Source organism: Dermacentor andersoni, chromosome 2 (assembly GCF_023375885.2).
Source record: "Dermacentor andersoni chromosome 2, qqDerAnde1_hic_scaffold, whole genome shotgun sequence".
Lineage (NCBI taxonomy): Eukaryota > Metazoa > Arthropoda > Arachnida > Ixodida > Ixodidae > Dermacentor > Dermacentor andersoni.
Window position 1 is genome coordinate 46,455,778 of NC_092815.1, and position 18,280 is coordinate 46,474,057.

Genomic DNA, 18,280 nt, shown 5'->3' on the forward strand with positions numbered 1-18,280 from the left:
TTGGAAACAAGTACAGCAAATCCTGCTGTGCTGTCAATGTCCGCTGACATTGTTAGGTGAAAGTGGGCTAGTGGAAGCATGGAGTGCTCTGCACACTTTTGCGAACGTGAAGTTGCTTTTACAATTGTCGTTCAATCAGTCTCCATATTTAGATGCATACTCCAACCAGCCCTTTCACCAGGAAAGCATGACAGTAGAATCACCTTTTTGAGGTCGCTGTACAGCACACATGGCGAACAGTTGAGAATTATGCCTGTGAGCCTTTATTAACAAAAGAGAGATCCCGAGAGTAACAGCAAAAGGTCTCGTAGGAAGACAGGTTAAAAGACCTCATTTGCTTGTGTTGAATGAATAAGAACGCCTCCGCGTCCTTTGGGTCTTGAGCAAAAATTGTTATTACAGGAGTAGCAATAAGAAATCGGCATCGAACCAAAGGGAAGCCAGAACATGGAGGCGGTAGGAACAACAGTGAAAAGCATGTCAGTCATCATTTGCCTGTTGGTCACAGAACAGCGACCGTTGGCACCATTGGGATTACTGTCCTCTTTTCCTTCTTTCCCTCTCTCACAAGTAACAACCTCACAATGAACTGTCCCTCTCTCTCTCTCAGCTATTTTTTATGCACTACACTGAAAACTCTGGGAGAAGAAACAGAAGGTGGCTCTGCACCAACATACGTCTTACACACATGCACACTGACACATGCCCCCACATTATAAAGGTACAGGATCTACACACATCTCAGAAACTGTGCTCACATGCAGAAATCAGCAAGCTTTAACAGCAAATTTCTGGAACACATCCTTAAAATGATATGTTTTGTTTTCATTCAGCCAGAGGAGGCAGTCCTCCCTGCAAAACAGTTCGCAATCGTGAATTCATTGCCACATGCAGGCAACCGGACATCAGAGCTTGTACGGGGCTTGGGAAGCGAGGCTGTGACTGTGCTGTGAGCTGCAGCATTGAAGTACAATAAGTGTGAAGGGAAAGAAATGCTTGACAGGACACAAGAACTGATAGAAATTACATAAAATGTGCATGGCTACAATTTCACGATGTGCTCACGTAAAAAGCCAGCAGCCTCTGAAATTTGTCTGAAGCAAGTACCCACCAGGGAGAGCCTCATGAACATGAATACATGACTTGAATATATGCAATGTGCAACACATGAAAGTCAACCAACACTGCTTCCATTTGTCATTCAAGAGGCATGATAGAACAGAAAGATATTGGCAAGTTTCCGTTTGGTTACTTCAGCCTTACGAAGCCCATATAATTCAGAAGCACCTGAGCATGTATTTATTTTATTTAATCCTTCAGGTATAATAATAAGTCAGAATCTATTACCTATGATCTGACTGACCAATGCCATTTTGGGGATTGATGAAAATGTAGTGTTTAATTCTTCAGTGCTTTGTGAAGTGGATGGCAAAAATTATGTGCCCCATGACAGACCAAAAGGACAAACAAGAAGTGCTTTAACACACTACATCCACAAGGGTATCACAACAGATGAGGTCGGTTGCACTAGTAAATTGTGAGCACAGTAAGGAATGAAAATTCGTTTCGTTCAATAATGTCCCAAATGGGCTAGAAAAGGAAACAGTAGCTCATTTAACGAGGTATTTTTTGCACAGTGCAGCAATACAGCAGAGCAACAAATTTGCATGGAACAATGAACAAAACATTTCAGGAGCCTTTCCCTCCCACCCACTTCCCAAAAGCTACAGCTACGTTCACAGGCTCTACCTCCTACCATCCACACCAGTTTATACACATTGCACATTGCATAATGGCTGCTGCCAAATCACATAGCTTTCTTAACCAAACAAAATTACATATTTCAGCTGCGTCAAATTTTTCTATACCTTCTCCATGTCATGACAGAACACTACAATGAGCTCTAGTCATGCATTTCTACATACATTCTTGATTTCATATGCTTTCTCTTTACTCATATGAAAATGATGCAGATTTCACATCAATTCTGCACAATTACTGTACAAACACAAGTAAACACTGCATACAGAAACTTTCAATAGGAAACTACATCCAAGATAAGTATCACTGTGAAGACAAACAAATAAGCACAGTCAGGTCTACAGCATGTGTACCAGAAGAAAATTGTGCATCAAACATTAATCTTTGTAGGTGGTGGAAATAAGGAGGCCACAGTAGACACCTCGAGGTGCGACTAAGTCAGCATAGTCGACAGGGTGCACAGTTGCTACCACTTAAGCCAGACAATGTCAATCACTGGGAGCATTTAAACATTAAATATCAAGAGATTTTTCCGAGCTAACTTATGTGCGACATCTTCGGAAACCCATGTGATCAGGAGAAACAAAACATACCTTTTTTCTTTTCTCATTTTTGCACCAACTGCACTTTATACAAGTTTCCAAACACAGTGGCAAGCTGAGTCAAGGCATGAGATACAGGTGCCATCAGAACTTTTCAAACAAAGTGCGATGCACTGTAAGCATGATGCAGCATCGTATCACATCTTACAGTGGCATTGCACTTTCTTCTTAAGAGTCATGTTTCTCTGTCAAAAAGAACCCTGCCAGCTGCTGCACAGAGGTGCACAACATTTAATGGCTACTTTGGTTTGCAGTGTTTAGATATATTTTCACTTATGTAAATTTACGCTACAGCAAAATTTGGCTTGCAGAGCTGTAAGCAAATTGTCACTTATCAACTTGCTGCATGAATTGCAATTAAACTGCAAATTGCCATAAAACCGCTGCTTCAATTAAAGAAGTTTTTGAAAAGGGCTGCCCACAGATTCCCATGAACCCCCATAAAAAGAAAAGCTTCATATAGTTTATTTTTTCCCAATGTTATAGCTGAATTGATTTAAAGGACAACAAGAACTCTGCAAAGTAGTTAATGTCTATGTGAGATAAAAAATTTCCAGGACTCGATAAGCTGTTTTTACATATTACACAAATTGCAGCATTAGTCCAATTTAGCATGCTGCTGTTCCATTTTGTGCGTATGTTCATCCTATGGCTCGTCACCAGAGAAATTGGACAGCTCCACAGCAGACATCACTCACAAAAATATCAGTTAAGCAATTATATTTAGTAGAAAGGGATGTTGATGCAGCCAATATTCACTTCCAGGTAGTTTGATTACAAACAAAATTGTTTCAGAAGCAAGTATTTCAGATATGCAAATACACACACATATTTTGGATATTACTTCATAAAAAACAAGTGTATGGTAGAGATAGTAAGGTAGCGCCAGCTGGTAATGTACCTTTCTTGTGACAATTTTTGCACATATAAATTTTTTCTGTATGCAGGTAAATTAACACACCATGCCTGCTCATGCCATCAATATGCTATATGGCAGGTTGTACGTGCTAAGACACTTAGAATGTTGCAGCAACTGTCCTTAACCCTAACGCTTCTCAAGATGGCCATATGGCAGTTTTTATAAATGCTTCCTTCCAAAGACAAAAGCCATCTGAACTTCTCACAATACTTCTTGTTCTAATGTTTATAATGTCTGCTTTGCCTCTTTTCATGCCAGAGCAAATGTGATAGAAGTTTAACCAATGCGAAAATTTTAACAAATAATTGTATATGAGTAGATACTACTGCTGTCTCCTTGTACATGTCATATCTCGTGTTCTGTACTCAGTCATTATAAGAAAGCATCAATTTTCCCAACAATTCAGGCTTACAAATGTTTTAATATGTGCGACCGGTTTTACGAGCTGCCACATTCCCCTTGTGAACTTTAACAGAAAATGCATGCTCTAAGTCCCTCAGAATTGCCTTGTAACATCCAGTCTCTACTGGTAACCAATACAAGACCATTTCAAGACTAACATTTGCAAGCCCCATGTATGTTCATTGCTTATATTTGCTGCTGATGGCAAGGAAACAGCTAGCACCTAAATATTGCAGCTAAATTACAGCCTGACAGTATATCGATATTACAGCAGTTTTGTTCCAGCATGATGTCTACGAATTCAGAAACAGGAAAAAAAAAAGACTTTTCAACAACACAGATAATAAGCACCATGCAAATGTTAATTATCAAAAAGGCCGAGCCCATATTACATGAAAAAAAAGGGAGGGGGGGGCTGACAATAACGAACAGCAGTGTTTTCATCTGTGCAACTAGTTTTATGAACCGCCACATTTCCCCTTGTGCAACAGCAAATGTCCTTGAACAAAGCTTGAGAGCTGCAGGTACTTTTTACATGACTCATGCACAAGCCATGTAAAATGCAATGTAATTCCACAAGGAATCTCAACACTCACTCCTGCTTTCCAACACTTTTAAAAGACACAGGCTGTATTTGTGTCCATTTCCCGCAATGGTCTCAAAAAGGACCTGAAAGATTTTCAGAGGGCACCAAGCTTTGGCACCAAAATCAACCAAAGCTTGGCGTTGACACAATTTGCCCAAAACAAAGTACACTAGTCCTGTGCTATGTGCCACTCTGACCACACTATGTACATGCAGCTCAGCACGAGGGCATCTAGTAAGCAGAGTAGAAAAGTAATGGCAGGACTTTGCAGACACCTTGCACGGAAAGTGCATTCCTCACTTAGTCGTCTGCCCAGCACAACCAAATGCGTCAGACCATCACAAGTTCTACAGCAAAGGGGCACTGTGGCCAAACGTTCCAAGTGCACACTAAGTGGGATCGGTCCTCAGAAATGCGCTAAATTTTTGTGGCCTGAGAATGGCCACCGGTAGCCACACAGCCGTCGAGGCTCCGTCCATGGAAACAACTATCATCATTTTGCACAACCCTGAAATTACTGTGTGGTACAAAACGGGAGAAAGAGAGACTGAGAGACTAGTACTGTAAGCAACAACCATGGTGTGTCACTTCAATGACTCAACCGGAGCATCCTACTAACTTTCGGAAATTAGTGACCGTGCTATCAGAAGTTATGTACACATTTAGCATGGTCGGTTAATTACAAGCCTGCATTTGCAGCGCGGAAGTGACGTCAGTGTCGAAAGGTCTAAATCTAGTGGCTCCTCAACATTGCAGCAGGTGGAATGTGTAAAGTAAAGGAGTTGTGAAAAAAAAATGCCAATAAACATTCTTGCGCAGTAGCACTATACACAGGCGTGCAGGTCACATAGAGCTGTCCATCTATTCCCAATTGCACCCACAGGTTCCAACAGGTACACCTAAGTGGTTGTGGGGCAAAAAAGTGTTCGAACAGATGGACATCTCAATAACCACTGACCTTGCCCTTGGAGCATGCGTCTAAACTGCAGATAGAAAGGGGTTGTAGTCAGAACAATATCCCTTCTCGGAGGAAGAAAAATTATTCTAATAGTATAACTGAGCTGCTAATGCCATGTGCCACATCTAAAAATCATAGCTTTAAAATTGACACAATATAAACATCAGAGAGAATGACGACTCAATGCTTGTTAAACAAGTTGTTACTTTGCATTAAGGCAGTACAGTTGCTCAAATGTTAGAGCAATGTGAACGGCTCTAGAGCACTTAGCACCAATGATCAACAAACATCAGTGCAAACAAGAAAAAAGAAAAGAAAAATTAAGAGTGACAAAGGAACGTAACTATGATAGTGAGAAGCTGGATGACAAGGGATACAGAAATATCCTTTCAAGTTTCTTCAGTGCCTGCAGAAAAGCAGCCCAGGGTGACGCCATCGCTGGTCACTGACATCCATGGCAGTGGTTGCACTTTTGTCGCGATGGTGGTGAAAGGCTGTGTACTCCACGGGCTTTTTTTGCTTCAGCACTGCCCTGGCACAGCTACTGCACAATTTTCACCCTCAGTCACTGCAATCCCACAAACAGCATCTTGTGGCTGCCTTGGGGCACAGTCTGCGTAGTCATCACGCCACTCTATCCTTCAGTCTTTCAAGGAGCCATTGATTGTCACTACCACTTTCCTGGAGCCTGAAAAAGTAATGTCACAGCTAAGTGTTGAGTGGAAATAAAAATTGTACAGAAATCATCAAAGATGATTGTAAAGTAAGTGAATCCCTACTCTCTTGGCTACTCTTGCCACCACACCTCTCACCAATCTTCACTGACCAATGGGCCGCTTCAATTGGAGCCATCCATGGAGTTCCTTGCAATATTACTTAAAGGGAAAAAACGACGCTGCGGCACTGTTGTACGCGTGAGAAAGCTGGGATGTCATGGCTTCGGATTAGCATCATTCTTGGAGAGCCAAGTTACCTCGAACATTTCATATGTCACAAAGGTTCACTCTTACTAAAACAGCACTTAGAGAGCTATTTTTCTTTAACATTACACAAAAATATTTTTCATTCAATCATGAGGACTTGTGCTTGAATTCACAATTATGAAACATAAGTACTGGTGAGCCACTAAGATTGGAGGACATATGACATGGTCCGAGTTTGCTGTGCGAGAGTTTGTCATCAGTTTTACGCACAAGCATAACTGGTCAGCCCACGAAATCAGCGGTGTTTGTCTGAAGCAGCGAAGCAAGCGAACGAGGAAGGCGCCTGGGCCTCCGTGCTGGCTCCGGTTTCTCTGCAAATTTTGTCTGCACATTTAATTAACACTGTGCGCAACGACAACACAGAAATTTAAGGATAAAAATCATTATGCGTCCTTCATACTCTTTAAACTAACGCTTTGAACACAAAGTATGACACGCATGTGCCTGAAATTGCACTGCTGGAATGTTTGCTATCAATGGATAACGAAAAAAATTTATGAAGAAGCAACCCCGCTTACTATTCAAGAATAGATTGAGCATGCAGTGGGAGGCAGCACTATATTACACTCTGTTATGGAGAGTGCTATGAACCACAACCAACTCACCCAAGTCTACCCTAATACTCCCCCTTACCACCATGCCTTAACCGTGCGTGGAAGCCAATCGGTACTTCGAGTGCCACTTCCTAAGCAACACGTTCAGAACCCCGCGCAGCACCTGCCACCACCTCTGATCACAGACGCTGCGCCTCTGGCCGCAGCATCTCAACGACAGCGCCTCAAAGTGGTAGCTGTCATGAGGGAAGAATGCGAGAATGGCCTCCTTACCACTGTGCCACCATGTGGTACTGAACGGTACTACCCTGCCAGCAGCACCACCATACTGTCCCAAGGCACGGCTGCATGCAGTCACACTGGCTTTATTTTGAAAGCAATCTGCTTTGGGGACACAGTCTAGGTGGGCAGACGACTCGTAGCTTTACGTGCACCGTGTTCTCACCGCTCAATTTGCGTTGAAGCGATAGACAGCATGAAGGTCACTTTGCTCACTGCTGCTGCCGTGATTCCTCACGCCAGCATTTTGACAGCGAGTGCCGGCGGTCAAGTGTGAAGTGTTCATGTTTGCCTGAGCATGCTAACACCATGCTAGGTAATTTAGATAGTAAGCAAATGTTTACAATGGGGCCTTCTACTCCGGCGGCTGCTGCATACGGCGCAGCCATGCGAGCACTGTCTTGAATACGTTCTGCGATGCAGATAGTGTAGGCATTTAGGTGCACTGAGGGCCGATAGCATCGTGTGCGCTACAGCACCCATACACTTGCGGGTCACCCGCATTCACGAAGTGAAACGTCACTGTAACTTTTTGTTTGATCACGCTTGCTTATGCACTGTAGCGAGTAAACTGTATTGGAAGATGTAGTACGGGTGAATGAAAACATTTTGTGAGGATTTTGTTCCAAGAAAGCTTTAGCCAGGCAGCCATGACCATGTCTCAGGCCAAGTCACATTCAAGACAAAGCCTCGCACACCCACATACTGGCATTCCCAAGGCAGCACAGCATCCGACAGGAAACTCACATAGACAATGATGCCAGATTTCCCACTACCTAGGTAATATTGTAAGAGTTTATGAAGCCATCTTTGAAGTGTTACATGATGCACTAACTGAGAGTGCTGAAGTAGAATGCATCACTGAGGCACATTATTTCTGCTGCAACCAAGTCCACATGCACATCTAATGCAGTGGGGATGATGTCATCCCTGACGCAACATATAGATCAAATCCATACCCTAAACATACACTATCCTGGTAGTGAAGTCATACGGTATCATCATGAACACTTAAAACTTTTTTCTCTATCCCTTTCTATACACATGCCTTATTTTATTTCTTCAAGCAATATATGTGCCAAAGTCAGCCTACCAATACTTTGATGCAAACTGCTGAAATTTAGCATTGTTTCCCATTTCTCTAAAAAATGAATGACTAGTGCCTTTCAAGGAGCATGACACAGTCACCAAACATTTTGTAGTTTTCTGCAAGAAACTGTACTAAAGGGTCTGTTATGGTTATACACGTCTAAAAACTGGGCGGTAAAAGCACATTTCTGTCCAAAAATAGAGTTAGAATTCGCCAGCTCTAAGCCCCACCCTCCAGCGCACGCCGCCATATTGCCAAGCCATGTGTGACGTCATGTGCTGCATGCAACCGAGCCATAGTCTGCAACAATATCAGCCACCGCACCATGCGAGGTCAGAGCATAGCTGCCGTTTGTTGCTGTATTTGCTCCAGATATCACAAGCCATGTCTTCTACAACGCCAATGAAGCAAGCGACGAATCTCTAAGCAGCAGAAGCTGCAATGGCACTACACAGTTTGACTTCGACCTCATCGCCAGCAGCTCAGTGACAAAACATGACCTCGGAGATATGCGCATGCCAGCTATCATAAAGTTTCTAAATAAATTCCCTAGAAGGAAATGTGGCACTAGTGTATACAGGGGCTCTCCTGAGCGTTGCCTCAACCTACATGGGAATGATGGGAAGTACAGGCTTCGGATTGACTTCAATCTTTAGACTAGCAGCGTTTGCTTGCGGTGCCGTAAAGGAAGCTATACTCAAATATTATGGCATAACATCTAATTTTATTTCTGCAGTATCTTATATAATGCACAACACATTACATAAGTTTGGTATGGCTTTGAGGTTGAAGCACGGTTTGCGACCAGGGAACACCAGGGTGTGCATTCTTCTGCAATTCTGTTCTCGATTTAGCGCCAAAGAATAATTATTTCTTTATTTTTACAACAACAATAAGAACCGTGCATGTACTTATACAAAAATACTCAAGTATTTATGTAAATAAAAATTTTGTATCGTGAGAAAGGGTTGTGCCTTTGAGAGGAATGCTACAAGTGTCGTCTGCTATGACACCTGCTCGCTGCGAACGTGACATTTTTCTCACATACGACAGGCACTTGCGAACTCTCTTGGTCTTTCGAAAGACTGCGTTGGCTGTCACGATTGCTGTACATCTTCAAGTACTTTCAAGCACATATGCTGCAGTGCTAGCTAGGACACTTGCGGCCTCCTATGAGTATGCTTCAATATATTTTATTTTGAAGTACCGCTTCTGAAGCGTTCGCCAGCAGCTGTTATGGCGTGACTTTGCACTTACCCATTTTGCGACAGCAGACTACAGCCAGGAAGCAGCAACGTTCCCTACCACAAGTAAGTTTGTGTTCTCAAAATCCTAAAACACACATTTCAGTGAGCACATAAACGGGCAATGCGTAATGAAGCCCTCAATAAAATTTGAATGTCAAGCCACTGGAAGTACAACTGTCTATGCCTTGTATCAGTAGTGCCTTCCTTTTGCTCTTCTGAAGTTTCATAAAGTATGTAACGCTACAGCGCCAACCTAACACATTTAACAAACCAAGGTCGAAACGCTCAAAACATGTTCTTTCAACATTTATGATGCTGTCCCTTTCTCGTCAGGGCTTCGACATCACACTGCTACACAAACATCGGCCCAGCCACTGGCCCAGCACACCATCGCCACTTCGAGCAACAGAACAAAGGCAGAGAGCTTTGCGTCGCACCGCCCCACTGCGGGTTATAGCAATTGCGCTTGGAGCGAAACCAAAACTGCCAAAAAATACTTGTACACTAGTTCGCCAGTCAACAAAATGCCAATCCGTAGCCTGTACTTCCCATCATTCCCATGATGGTTGAACGATCGCAGCGCCAGGTTTCCCTCTAGCTATAGTAATATGAAACTCTATGCCCGCTATGAACAAAGTCGGCGCATGCATGTCTTGGAGGCCATGGAAGAAGACGGCATAGTAAACATGATCAACATAAGATGGGGACACTGGTGCTGCACGAACTGCTGCTTATGCCTTTACACACTGTTGCTTAGCCAGCCAATCACAGAAGACAGAGCTTGGAGCTACTTCGCACAATGCAAATTGTTACGCATGTAGACTGTTAGCTGACATGAATTCCATGCATGCATGTCTCTCGGATCCATACTCAATGAAACTACGATTTTGTTAGTCTGCAGCGCTTTCCCACCAGTTAGTTTTGTTTTTTTTTCCTCTGTAGTTGTGTGCAGAGGAAAACTGGAAACAAATTCCCGTGCACATGTATCCGTGGTGCAAGGAGTTAACGTGATGTATGCTTTGCCTGAACCTTGAAATTGCTTGAACTTACTTTAATGCACTCAGTATCGGTAAAAAATATAGCAAGGCTAACGCTTGGCCGGGGCACTGCCTGCCAGATGGGTCAGTGCACAAACACGGTCAGCATTGCGCCTGGATGCAGCCTAGCTTTTTCACAAGTATCTCAAACTCGGCAAGCAGGAACAAATCGTCGCTATAGCCATCTGGCGTGAAGTGTTCTGAGAACAAAACAAAAGTGTCAGATGAGCGCCAGTCCTTCCTGCCCGCATTTATCTCCCAAGCCTTACGCTCAACGCACTCCTTGAAGAACCTGAAGTACAATACGGAGCACTCCTGGCTCCATTCAATCTGGCACCCTGCAGCGCTACATAGGCACAGCGGCGGCACTGTTTCAGTTGCTGCAAGCTGAAAAATTCCCATGGCAAGCTTAACAAAGCAGAAGTTTCCCACATGCATGCACAGCTGAAACAGTTATTCTTTGCCAGAACATACATGCTTGCTCGGAAAGCATGCAGCTTGTGACATCAAGGCTTGCGTGCATGCTAGTGTTGCTCGACTGTTGTGCCGTTCAAGTGTAATATAAAAAATTCAATTACAAATTACGTGCTGGCTCAAATGCGCTAAAATTTCACCAACATGTTCTTGAATGCATAAGGATTACCTCACACAATACAGATTATGATCGAAAATTGTGTGTCATGCCCACCGACAGGCCTATCAGCATTTGACAACATGTATGAAACATGGACAGACTTTCCTAAGCTTTCTGACATAACATTCTGACCTAGAGATGAAGACCATCTTAAACACTTGAAAATGATAAGCATGGTTTGCACTTTGTACAACATTTTTTTTTAAATTTATTTTCATCCTTTGTCACTGGCTTGCATGCAGCTGTGTTCATATCACCAGATTCACTGCAACATGTGACACAAAAGGAATGGAATTGAAGAGAAAGAATAATTGGAGGGAGACTCTGTGGCTTTAGTGTTGGACAAATAATAAGTGCCTTGCCATGGCACTCCATGTTCATCAAGTTGCCATTCTCAGCAAGCAATGCTTCCACACAGACATAGTAAACAGCAAGACTGAGGTGCTCACAGGGATGTGTCATGCTAGCTCGAGGGCAAGCACAGCATGTTTCTTTTGCTCTGCACACTAATATATCACATCATTTCAATCGATGACCATCGGAACATCAAATCACAAACAGTAGAACTTCTCGTCATGTGGCAGCAGCGCTGCTGCTCTGATGGTGCCTCCGATTAAGTAAACGGTGCCACAGTGAAGTAAATGGCACGAGTTCGATCCCACCTACCACTGAAAAAATTCTCAAGGATTTCTTTTTAGTCCCTGAGGAGTGGCACGTACCCTATGGCACATACCCAGTGACCTAATTTGTGCGAAAGAGGTCCATCTAAGAGCAGCGCGTACCCAGTGACCTAAGTTGACGTGAAAGGTTCGCTGATGAATGCCTCGCACCCAGTGAGTCAAGTTGGCGCAAAGGGGTTCGTTGATGAGCGGCACATATTCATTGACCCGAGTTGACGTGAAAGAGGTTTGTTGAAGAGCAGCACCGAGCCAATGGCACATACCCATTGACGCAAGTTGGCATGAAAGGTTTGATCAGTTCCACATACCCACTGACCCAAGTCGGCACAAGAAGGTTCATTGATGAGCGGCACATACTGAGTGACTCAAGTTGGCGTAAACGGCGTTCGCCGAAGGGCGGCACATACCCAGTGGCCCAAATTGGCATGAAAGAGGTTCACTGAAGAGCCACACCTCCAGTGTCACATACTCAGTGAGCCAAGTTGACCCATCAGTTGGTTTCAAATATGTTCGTTCAGCATAGCAGCCCAATTCTCTACCCACTAGACCATGAACTACCCAGTGACCCAAGTTGGCAGAAATGGTTAGATAAGAGACATAGAAACATGACAACGCAGAAACATCTCAGAAAGTCTGTGTTGTATCCTAAGAATGCCAACCACATTAAAATGTTCCGTTGAAGAAACTGCTTTACCACACGTGCATAGAAAAAATATATGACAATATGAGCCAGATACATGCATATGAGGAGGAAAAAATAAAGGGCTGCAGAGTGTGCTGCACTCAGAAGGTCACTGACCTGCCCTGTTTCTATGCTCGCAGAGCCAGATGCCCTGCCAGGTTCCCAGGTTGAGCTTGCCATCCGTGATCGGAATGGACAGGCTCGACCCAAATAGAATAGCCTTGATATGGGCAGGCTGAAATGAGAAAAGAAGGTGAGCAGCTGGCGAGTGGCTTGTTGTAGCAGCAGCAATACCAAACAGTTTGCACTGCCTAGCACTGAAATTGCAGTTTTCTGCTCAAACTGAATGCCACCAACAAGGGTAATGAACTGAATTACGGGCTTTAACACGCCAAAACTGCACAGTGGGTTATGAGGCGCACTGTGGTGGCGAGCTCTGGATGAATTTTGACCACCTGGGATTTTTTTAATGCGCACCTAAACGTTAGCACACAGGCATTTTTGCATTTTTCTACCATTGAAATCCAGATGCCGCAGCCAGGAATAGAGTATGTGACCTTGGGCTAAGCAGCAAAACACCACAGTTACTGAGCTGCCATGTGGGTCGACAACAGCATGTCAAATTCTTTTTTTTTTAAGCCTTTCGCAAGATGTGCCTCTTCAAAACAATTCGCCTGGCTCTTTCTGAAAGATTGCTATGATGTGATAATTGGCACCTTAGCCCGAAGACCGGCTCCTCAAAATTCGGAGTGACGAAAAGCCATGTGAAGAGCCAGTCAGTGATGTGGGCTTCATTAAAATCTGCCCGGAACAAAAAAACAAACGACTTGAGGCCACTTTAAATTGTGTGCAGTGTCTATTTTCCAAGAGTCAACACACTGATGGACTCCAAAGAAAGTGAAAAGAAGCAAGGAGTGCTATCAGAGGAGGCCGCTTTGCAAAAGCTAGCTTCTAAGCTTGACATCATGCTCACTCTCAAATTTTTCCTTCCTCTATAACCTCTATAGTGGCCTAGATTTTTACCTTTAAAACTTAAAAAGAAAATCTGTTGTGCTTTGCCATTACTCAAATTTTGCAGCAAGACCGCATCTTATGGCGTTGATCGCTAAATTTAAAACTTGAAAGTTGCTACTGTCACTTGCCTGGTTTTTTAAAAAAAAAAGTAAGATTGCTTTCATTTGCACCTCTCACCATAAGTTATGTACAAAAATACCACCTGTGACATCACTAGTCACTTCCAAAGCCTGCAACACTTTTGGCAAAGGATGGTCCTTGAATCTGGTTTTCATTACTCTGAGGCAGTGGCATAGCCAGAAATGTTTTGTGAAAGGGGGGTATAGATGTTTACAAGGCAACAGGTTAGAAAAACGCAGACAGGAACCATGGCATAGTGCCTACATATTCCGATGTCTTCTCTCTTTTCATTGCCTACACTGGCTGGCTGTGTTCATTTAACTTCATCTTTTTCTACAGGGGGCATCCACTTGACCAGGGATGGGGAGGGGAAGGAAGGGGAAAGGGGCTGGGACGGCCACATATTAAAACAAAAATTTCGGGTAGGTGCACGGGCCCAGGATGCCACCCCCTGGCTTCGCCACTGCTCTGAGGGAGCCCTCACTGGTGGCTCTCTAATTTTTTATTTATTTCAAACCAGGAGAGTGACAGTTCCAAGTGTTTTATACTGAACAAGTCAGAAAACTTGCTGAAAAACTTGAGCAAAAGCAGTAATAAATGAAAAAGAATATTTTTTGTAAGTTTTTATGATAACACATTTACACAATTGTTTCAAATTTATGTACATTTAGTTGAAAACAGGTATACTTTCATCTTTTAAAATTTTGATTGCACACTTTGAAGAGTTCAAGGGAGAAATGGCAACTACCCAAGAAGTAGCTAGCTGCACAATTTGGCATTGCATTACCTGCTGCAGGCAACTAAAAGAAACTGTATGTACATGAATAGCGGTTAACAGTTGCTGTTGACATGGGCAAGGACTTTGTCATCTACACAACAAGTTTTGCAGACTTCCATTAACAGTCAAACATATGGCAAAAACAAAGTACATAGGCTCATGCAATTTCTGCATTAGACAGAATCTTACCATGTCATCAGGGCCTTCACAGGAGTGCTGGTAAGGTAAATTCTGGAAACAATTTGAAAGAAGGCACAATTACTGATGGAAGTTAATACAGGAAGCATAGCTTGAAGCATTTGAAAAGTGGCACTGTACTTACCTCTGGTACTAATTTATTCATGAAGTTCTCTACATCATCTCTGAAAACACATAAGAGACAAGAATAAAGCACTTCATGCGTGAACAAACATTTACAGCAAGCACCTGTTCAGCAAGTTCGCACAATATGGAGCGATTGCACTTTCTCCGATTAAGAAAATGAATGTGCAAGCTATGAGTACAATACTCGCAACAACAAGCTTGCGTGTTATTAACATATCTGAGGCATGTACATCCAAAAAATGTGTTTATTTTAGAAGTACGCAAATATTTGCAGTTAACTACAATAAAAAGCTTAGAGACAAGCAACATATTTTAGTTATCTAATAAGCAATGCTGCTAGAGCACTTATGTTGCATGTGAGTGAGCACTGAAGCGCTATTCAAGCAAGTTGTGTTGACAGCACACAGTGGAGCTGCTGCTGATTGATAAAGAAAACATGGTTTCTCACCTTAGCATATTTTGCTAAAATGGAGCTTCTTAACACACAACTTTCAGAAAGTGTACATAGTGCATCATATTACATGTATGCAGCATGCAAAAATGATGATGAACATTCAGCTCACCTAACATCTGGATCCCAGTTCTAAAAAGAAAAGACAGGATAAAAGATAGCAAAAGTGTCAACAAGGCAAGAAACGTTGCCTGTCCAAATATGCTATTGAAAAAATGCTCACCTCATTCAATGCCAAACTTGCAGATGTGTGCATAACTGTAACCAAATGGTAAAGAACATGTTAAGACAAGTTATTCAAATTTGAGAAAAGAAGGGTCAGCTAAGCTTTGCATGACACATTAATACAATGGTTCTTTAAATTTCTATCAACAGGTATGAGTCACAGAGTTCAGATTAAAACCGCCTAATTAAAACAAACATGATATATAAAAACATAAAAAAAAAAGATATATTGTCTGCTAATTGAGAATAAAGTAGACCTGATTTAAGGGACTTGCGATTCTCAACTACAAGAGGGCTGAAAAATTCAATCGCTTTTCCATGCGACAGTAGTGCAAACATGCCAGAGATTAAAAGCATATAACTGCTACTTCTGTTTGAAATGTTGGGTAATGTGTATGGTTATCTTACAAAGGTACCTGCTCTAGAAACAACATGGCGCACTTTACAACCCAGATTGTTTCACATAAAATGCTATAAATCAGTTCTCAAAATTAAACTGGCGAATTTTGCATGACCACCACTTTTGTGCAGTGCTTAAAATCCTCCATTGCAAAAATATTAATTATTGCCACCTCAGTTACTAAACTTAGATAAGCAATAGCATTGAGCCAGGTACAAACATGCAGTGCATATGCACACCATGTCATTGAGTTCTGTCAGATATGTAAAACAGCACATGTCTGAGGTAGTGCAGCTATTTTCCAACGTGTCAGAAGAGCACATTCTACCATTAAGACACGTGCTGCATGAAAGAGCACCACTAATCACGAGCTGGTATGACACTTGCACAGTTCTCCTACCTATTTTTTTCTTTTTTTTGCTCGTACAAAAAAAAATGTGCGAGTAGATTTGTTTGTTTCCGCACTACCTTTCTGTAACCACGGTGTCTCCCTCTAGAACTGCTTCAGAAAGTGACTTCGTCACGGTACTCGTTGGCGTAGTTACGTTCGTACCCTTACCCGCATTAAGGAACTATGTTATTGAAGTCACTGCTTTCTAAAGTTCGCGTGTTTTTTTTTTTTTTTTTCTTTTTTAGTACTGTGTCAGCACTTCGTATTATCCAGATATTATTAGTACAGTTCTGGCGCTGCGTGCAGAACGTGGCAAAAACGAGTTCTGGACTGCAAGAGCATGAACTACCCAGTTTTATCAGTCACAAATGTTACCAGCATTAAGGCAAACTAACGGCAGAGCGCGCAACTACAGATAACGGCAATACATGGCGTAAGTGGCATTATAAACATTGCGAAACTTCGACTGAGGATGTCTGTTGGTAGAAAGTAACTCTCCGTCCTTTCTCTGCACACGTATACTGGCTTTAGAGAAGGAATGTCACCGGTATTTCAGGAAGATTATGATTTATTAAAATAACATTGTAAGCGAACGCATGATGCGGCGAAGAGGCAAATCACGGCAGCTGCCACCGCAGGTACCCGCCAAGCGTACAAATCAAAACATTTTTTTTTTTTTTTCGTGCACGTTTTTCTATAAAGCGATAGGCAGACGCACAAATTTACAGGAGAGGCGCGACGAGTAAGGTGAGATAACCACACACGAACATCAGCAAATACGACCGCCTTCAAGGACGAAGGCTGTGTTATTTCTTTAAGCTTGTGGATTTCGGAAAGCATACGACGAGTGCACACGAGAGTACAGCATCAGTGTCCTATAAATATGCTACTATTCCTCGTTCGATTAAACCGTCTGGTAAGCGCAAGGCGCACAAGTTTCTACCGTCAAATCAGTCTCGTGTAAGCATCCAACATGAGAAGCTGAAGGTGCGAGACGATCCGTTCAATTGCTTACTCTGTATGTGAAAGAGGCCGACGGCGAACTGGGAAATCTCTGGCACTTGTTTCACAACCTCGTCCGTTATCAGATGGCCGCCCCGATGTTGTGGCCTCAGGTTGATCTTCCTCTGTACCCAAGAAGAACCGTGCCTTATTCCGCTGCCACTGGCCGTCGCCATCACTTCCGAATCAGATGGGATCGCTCTCCACGGGAAAGTTTTTCTTTATCGGCACATCTTTTCTTTCCTTTTTTTTCCTACGCATGGACATACGAGCTGTACGTGCACGCTATACACGTTGATTGAGAATGTGGGCATGCGCCACCTGGCATAAATAAAGGTGTCACTAGGCAAGTCTTTTTTTTTTTTTTTGACTGTTTTTGTACTTAGCATTATGTCCCAACTAGCCAACAGCAAACTCTCCTTTTTGGAGTTCGCTCGCACCCAGCCACAGCCTCTGTGCCAAACATGTTGGACTGCGGAACGATTGTTCTCTTTCTCTGATGGAAAAGCAGTGGCGTAAAATTATGGCCTCCGAGATTCTATCATCCGTTCTGAAGACATTTCATGTCGGAGGCCATGCAAAACCTTATTCGGAGTTTTACGAAATTCGAAGCTCCCACGAAAATCTGAATTTCTGCATCGACGCCGCTATCATGCTAAGCAGCAATTCACAACAGCTCCCAAAATTATTTTTCCTCAATTCTACGTGTGTCAAGTACGCATTGAGTAGGGGAGCTGGAAGAGTCGCGGTACGGTTTAGAATCATTTATTCCGACACTTTATTTCCGCGTACCATTATTATTGTTCTTCTTTTATGACGTAACAGGCGTGTCCTTTTGCCAGAGGGAAAAAAGTTATCAAAGAGCAACCCTAAGAGATGCGCGCACTTCTTTTATTACGCGGGGAAATTTTTCCGAAAGAATATTGTAGATGCTAAATAGAAAAATGAAGAATGCAGTGTATGTAAATCGGGGTTTCCACGCCAGCCATTGCGAATTAAACCGAAATATTACTTCCAAACAGCGCTTACCTTTGTAATAAGAGGACATATATGAGGAATAAGCAGGAACCTAGAGTCACTAATCGAATAAATTAAGTGACTCCATCCGACCTATTTAGAGCCAGTGTCAACACCGACGTCGGTTTGTGCAGACGAATGTCG

The 18,280-nt window shown here is 42.8% G+C and overlaps 1 protein-coding gene across 1 annotated transcript; it reads right to left on the reverse strand.

Annotated features, from left to right (window-relative positions):
- Positions 1 to 240: 240 nt before the first annotated feature.
- Positions 241 to 18,058, reverse strand: LOC126542357 (UPF0047 protein YjbQ). The gene is made up of 7 exons (XM_050189396.3): positions 17,133 to 18,058; positions 15,325 to 15,359; positions 15,214 to 15,233; positions 14,649 to 14,688; positions 14,516 to 14,557; positions 12,532 to 12,649; positions 241 to 5,916 (listed from the first exon to the last, which is right to left on the reverse strand). Exons 1-7 carry the CDS (start codon positions 17,293 to 17,295, stop codon positions 5,870 to 5,872), a joined length of 465 nt encoding a protein of 154 aa, XP_050045353.1. The 5' UTR covers positions 17,296 to 18,058; the 3' UTR covers positions 241 to 5,869.
- Positions 18,059 to 18,280: the final 222 nt, after the last annotated feature.

Excerpts from the sequence above, each read along its gene's own strand:
- LOC126542357 (XM_050189396.3), bottom strand. The coding sequence starts at position 17,295 with ATGGCGACGGCCAGTGGCAGCGGAATAAGGCACGGTTCTTCTTGGGTA. Across the intron at positions 15,360-17,132 it reads CGGCCTCTTTCACATACAGA|TTATGCACACATCTGCAAGT; the intron begins GTAAGCAATTGA and ends ATTTGGTTACAG. Across the intron at positions 14,689-15,213 it reads AACTGGGATCCAGATGTTAG|AGATGATGTAGAGAACTTCA; the intron begins GTGAGCTGAATG and ends ATGTGTTTTCAG.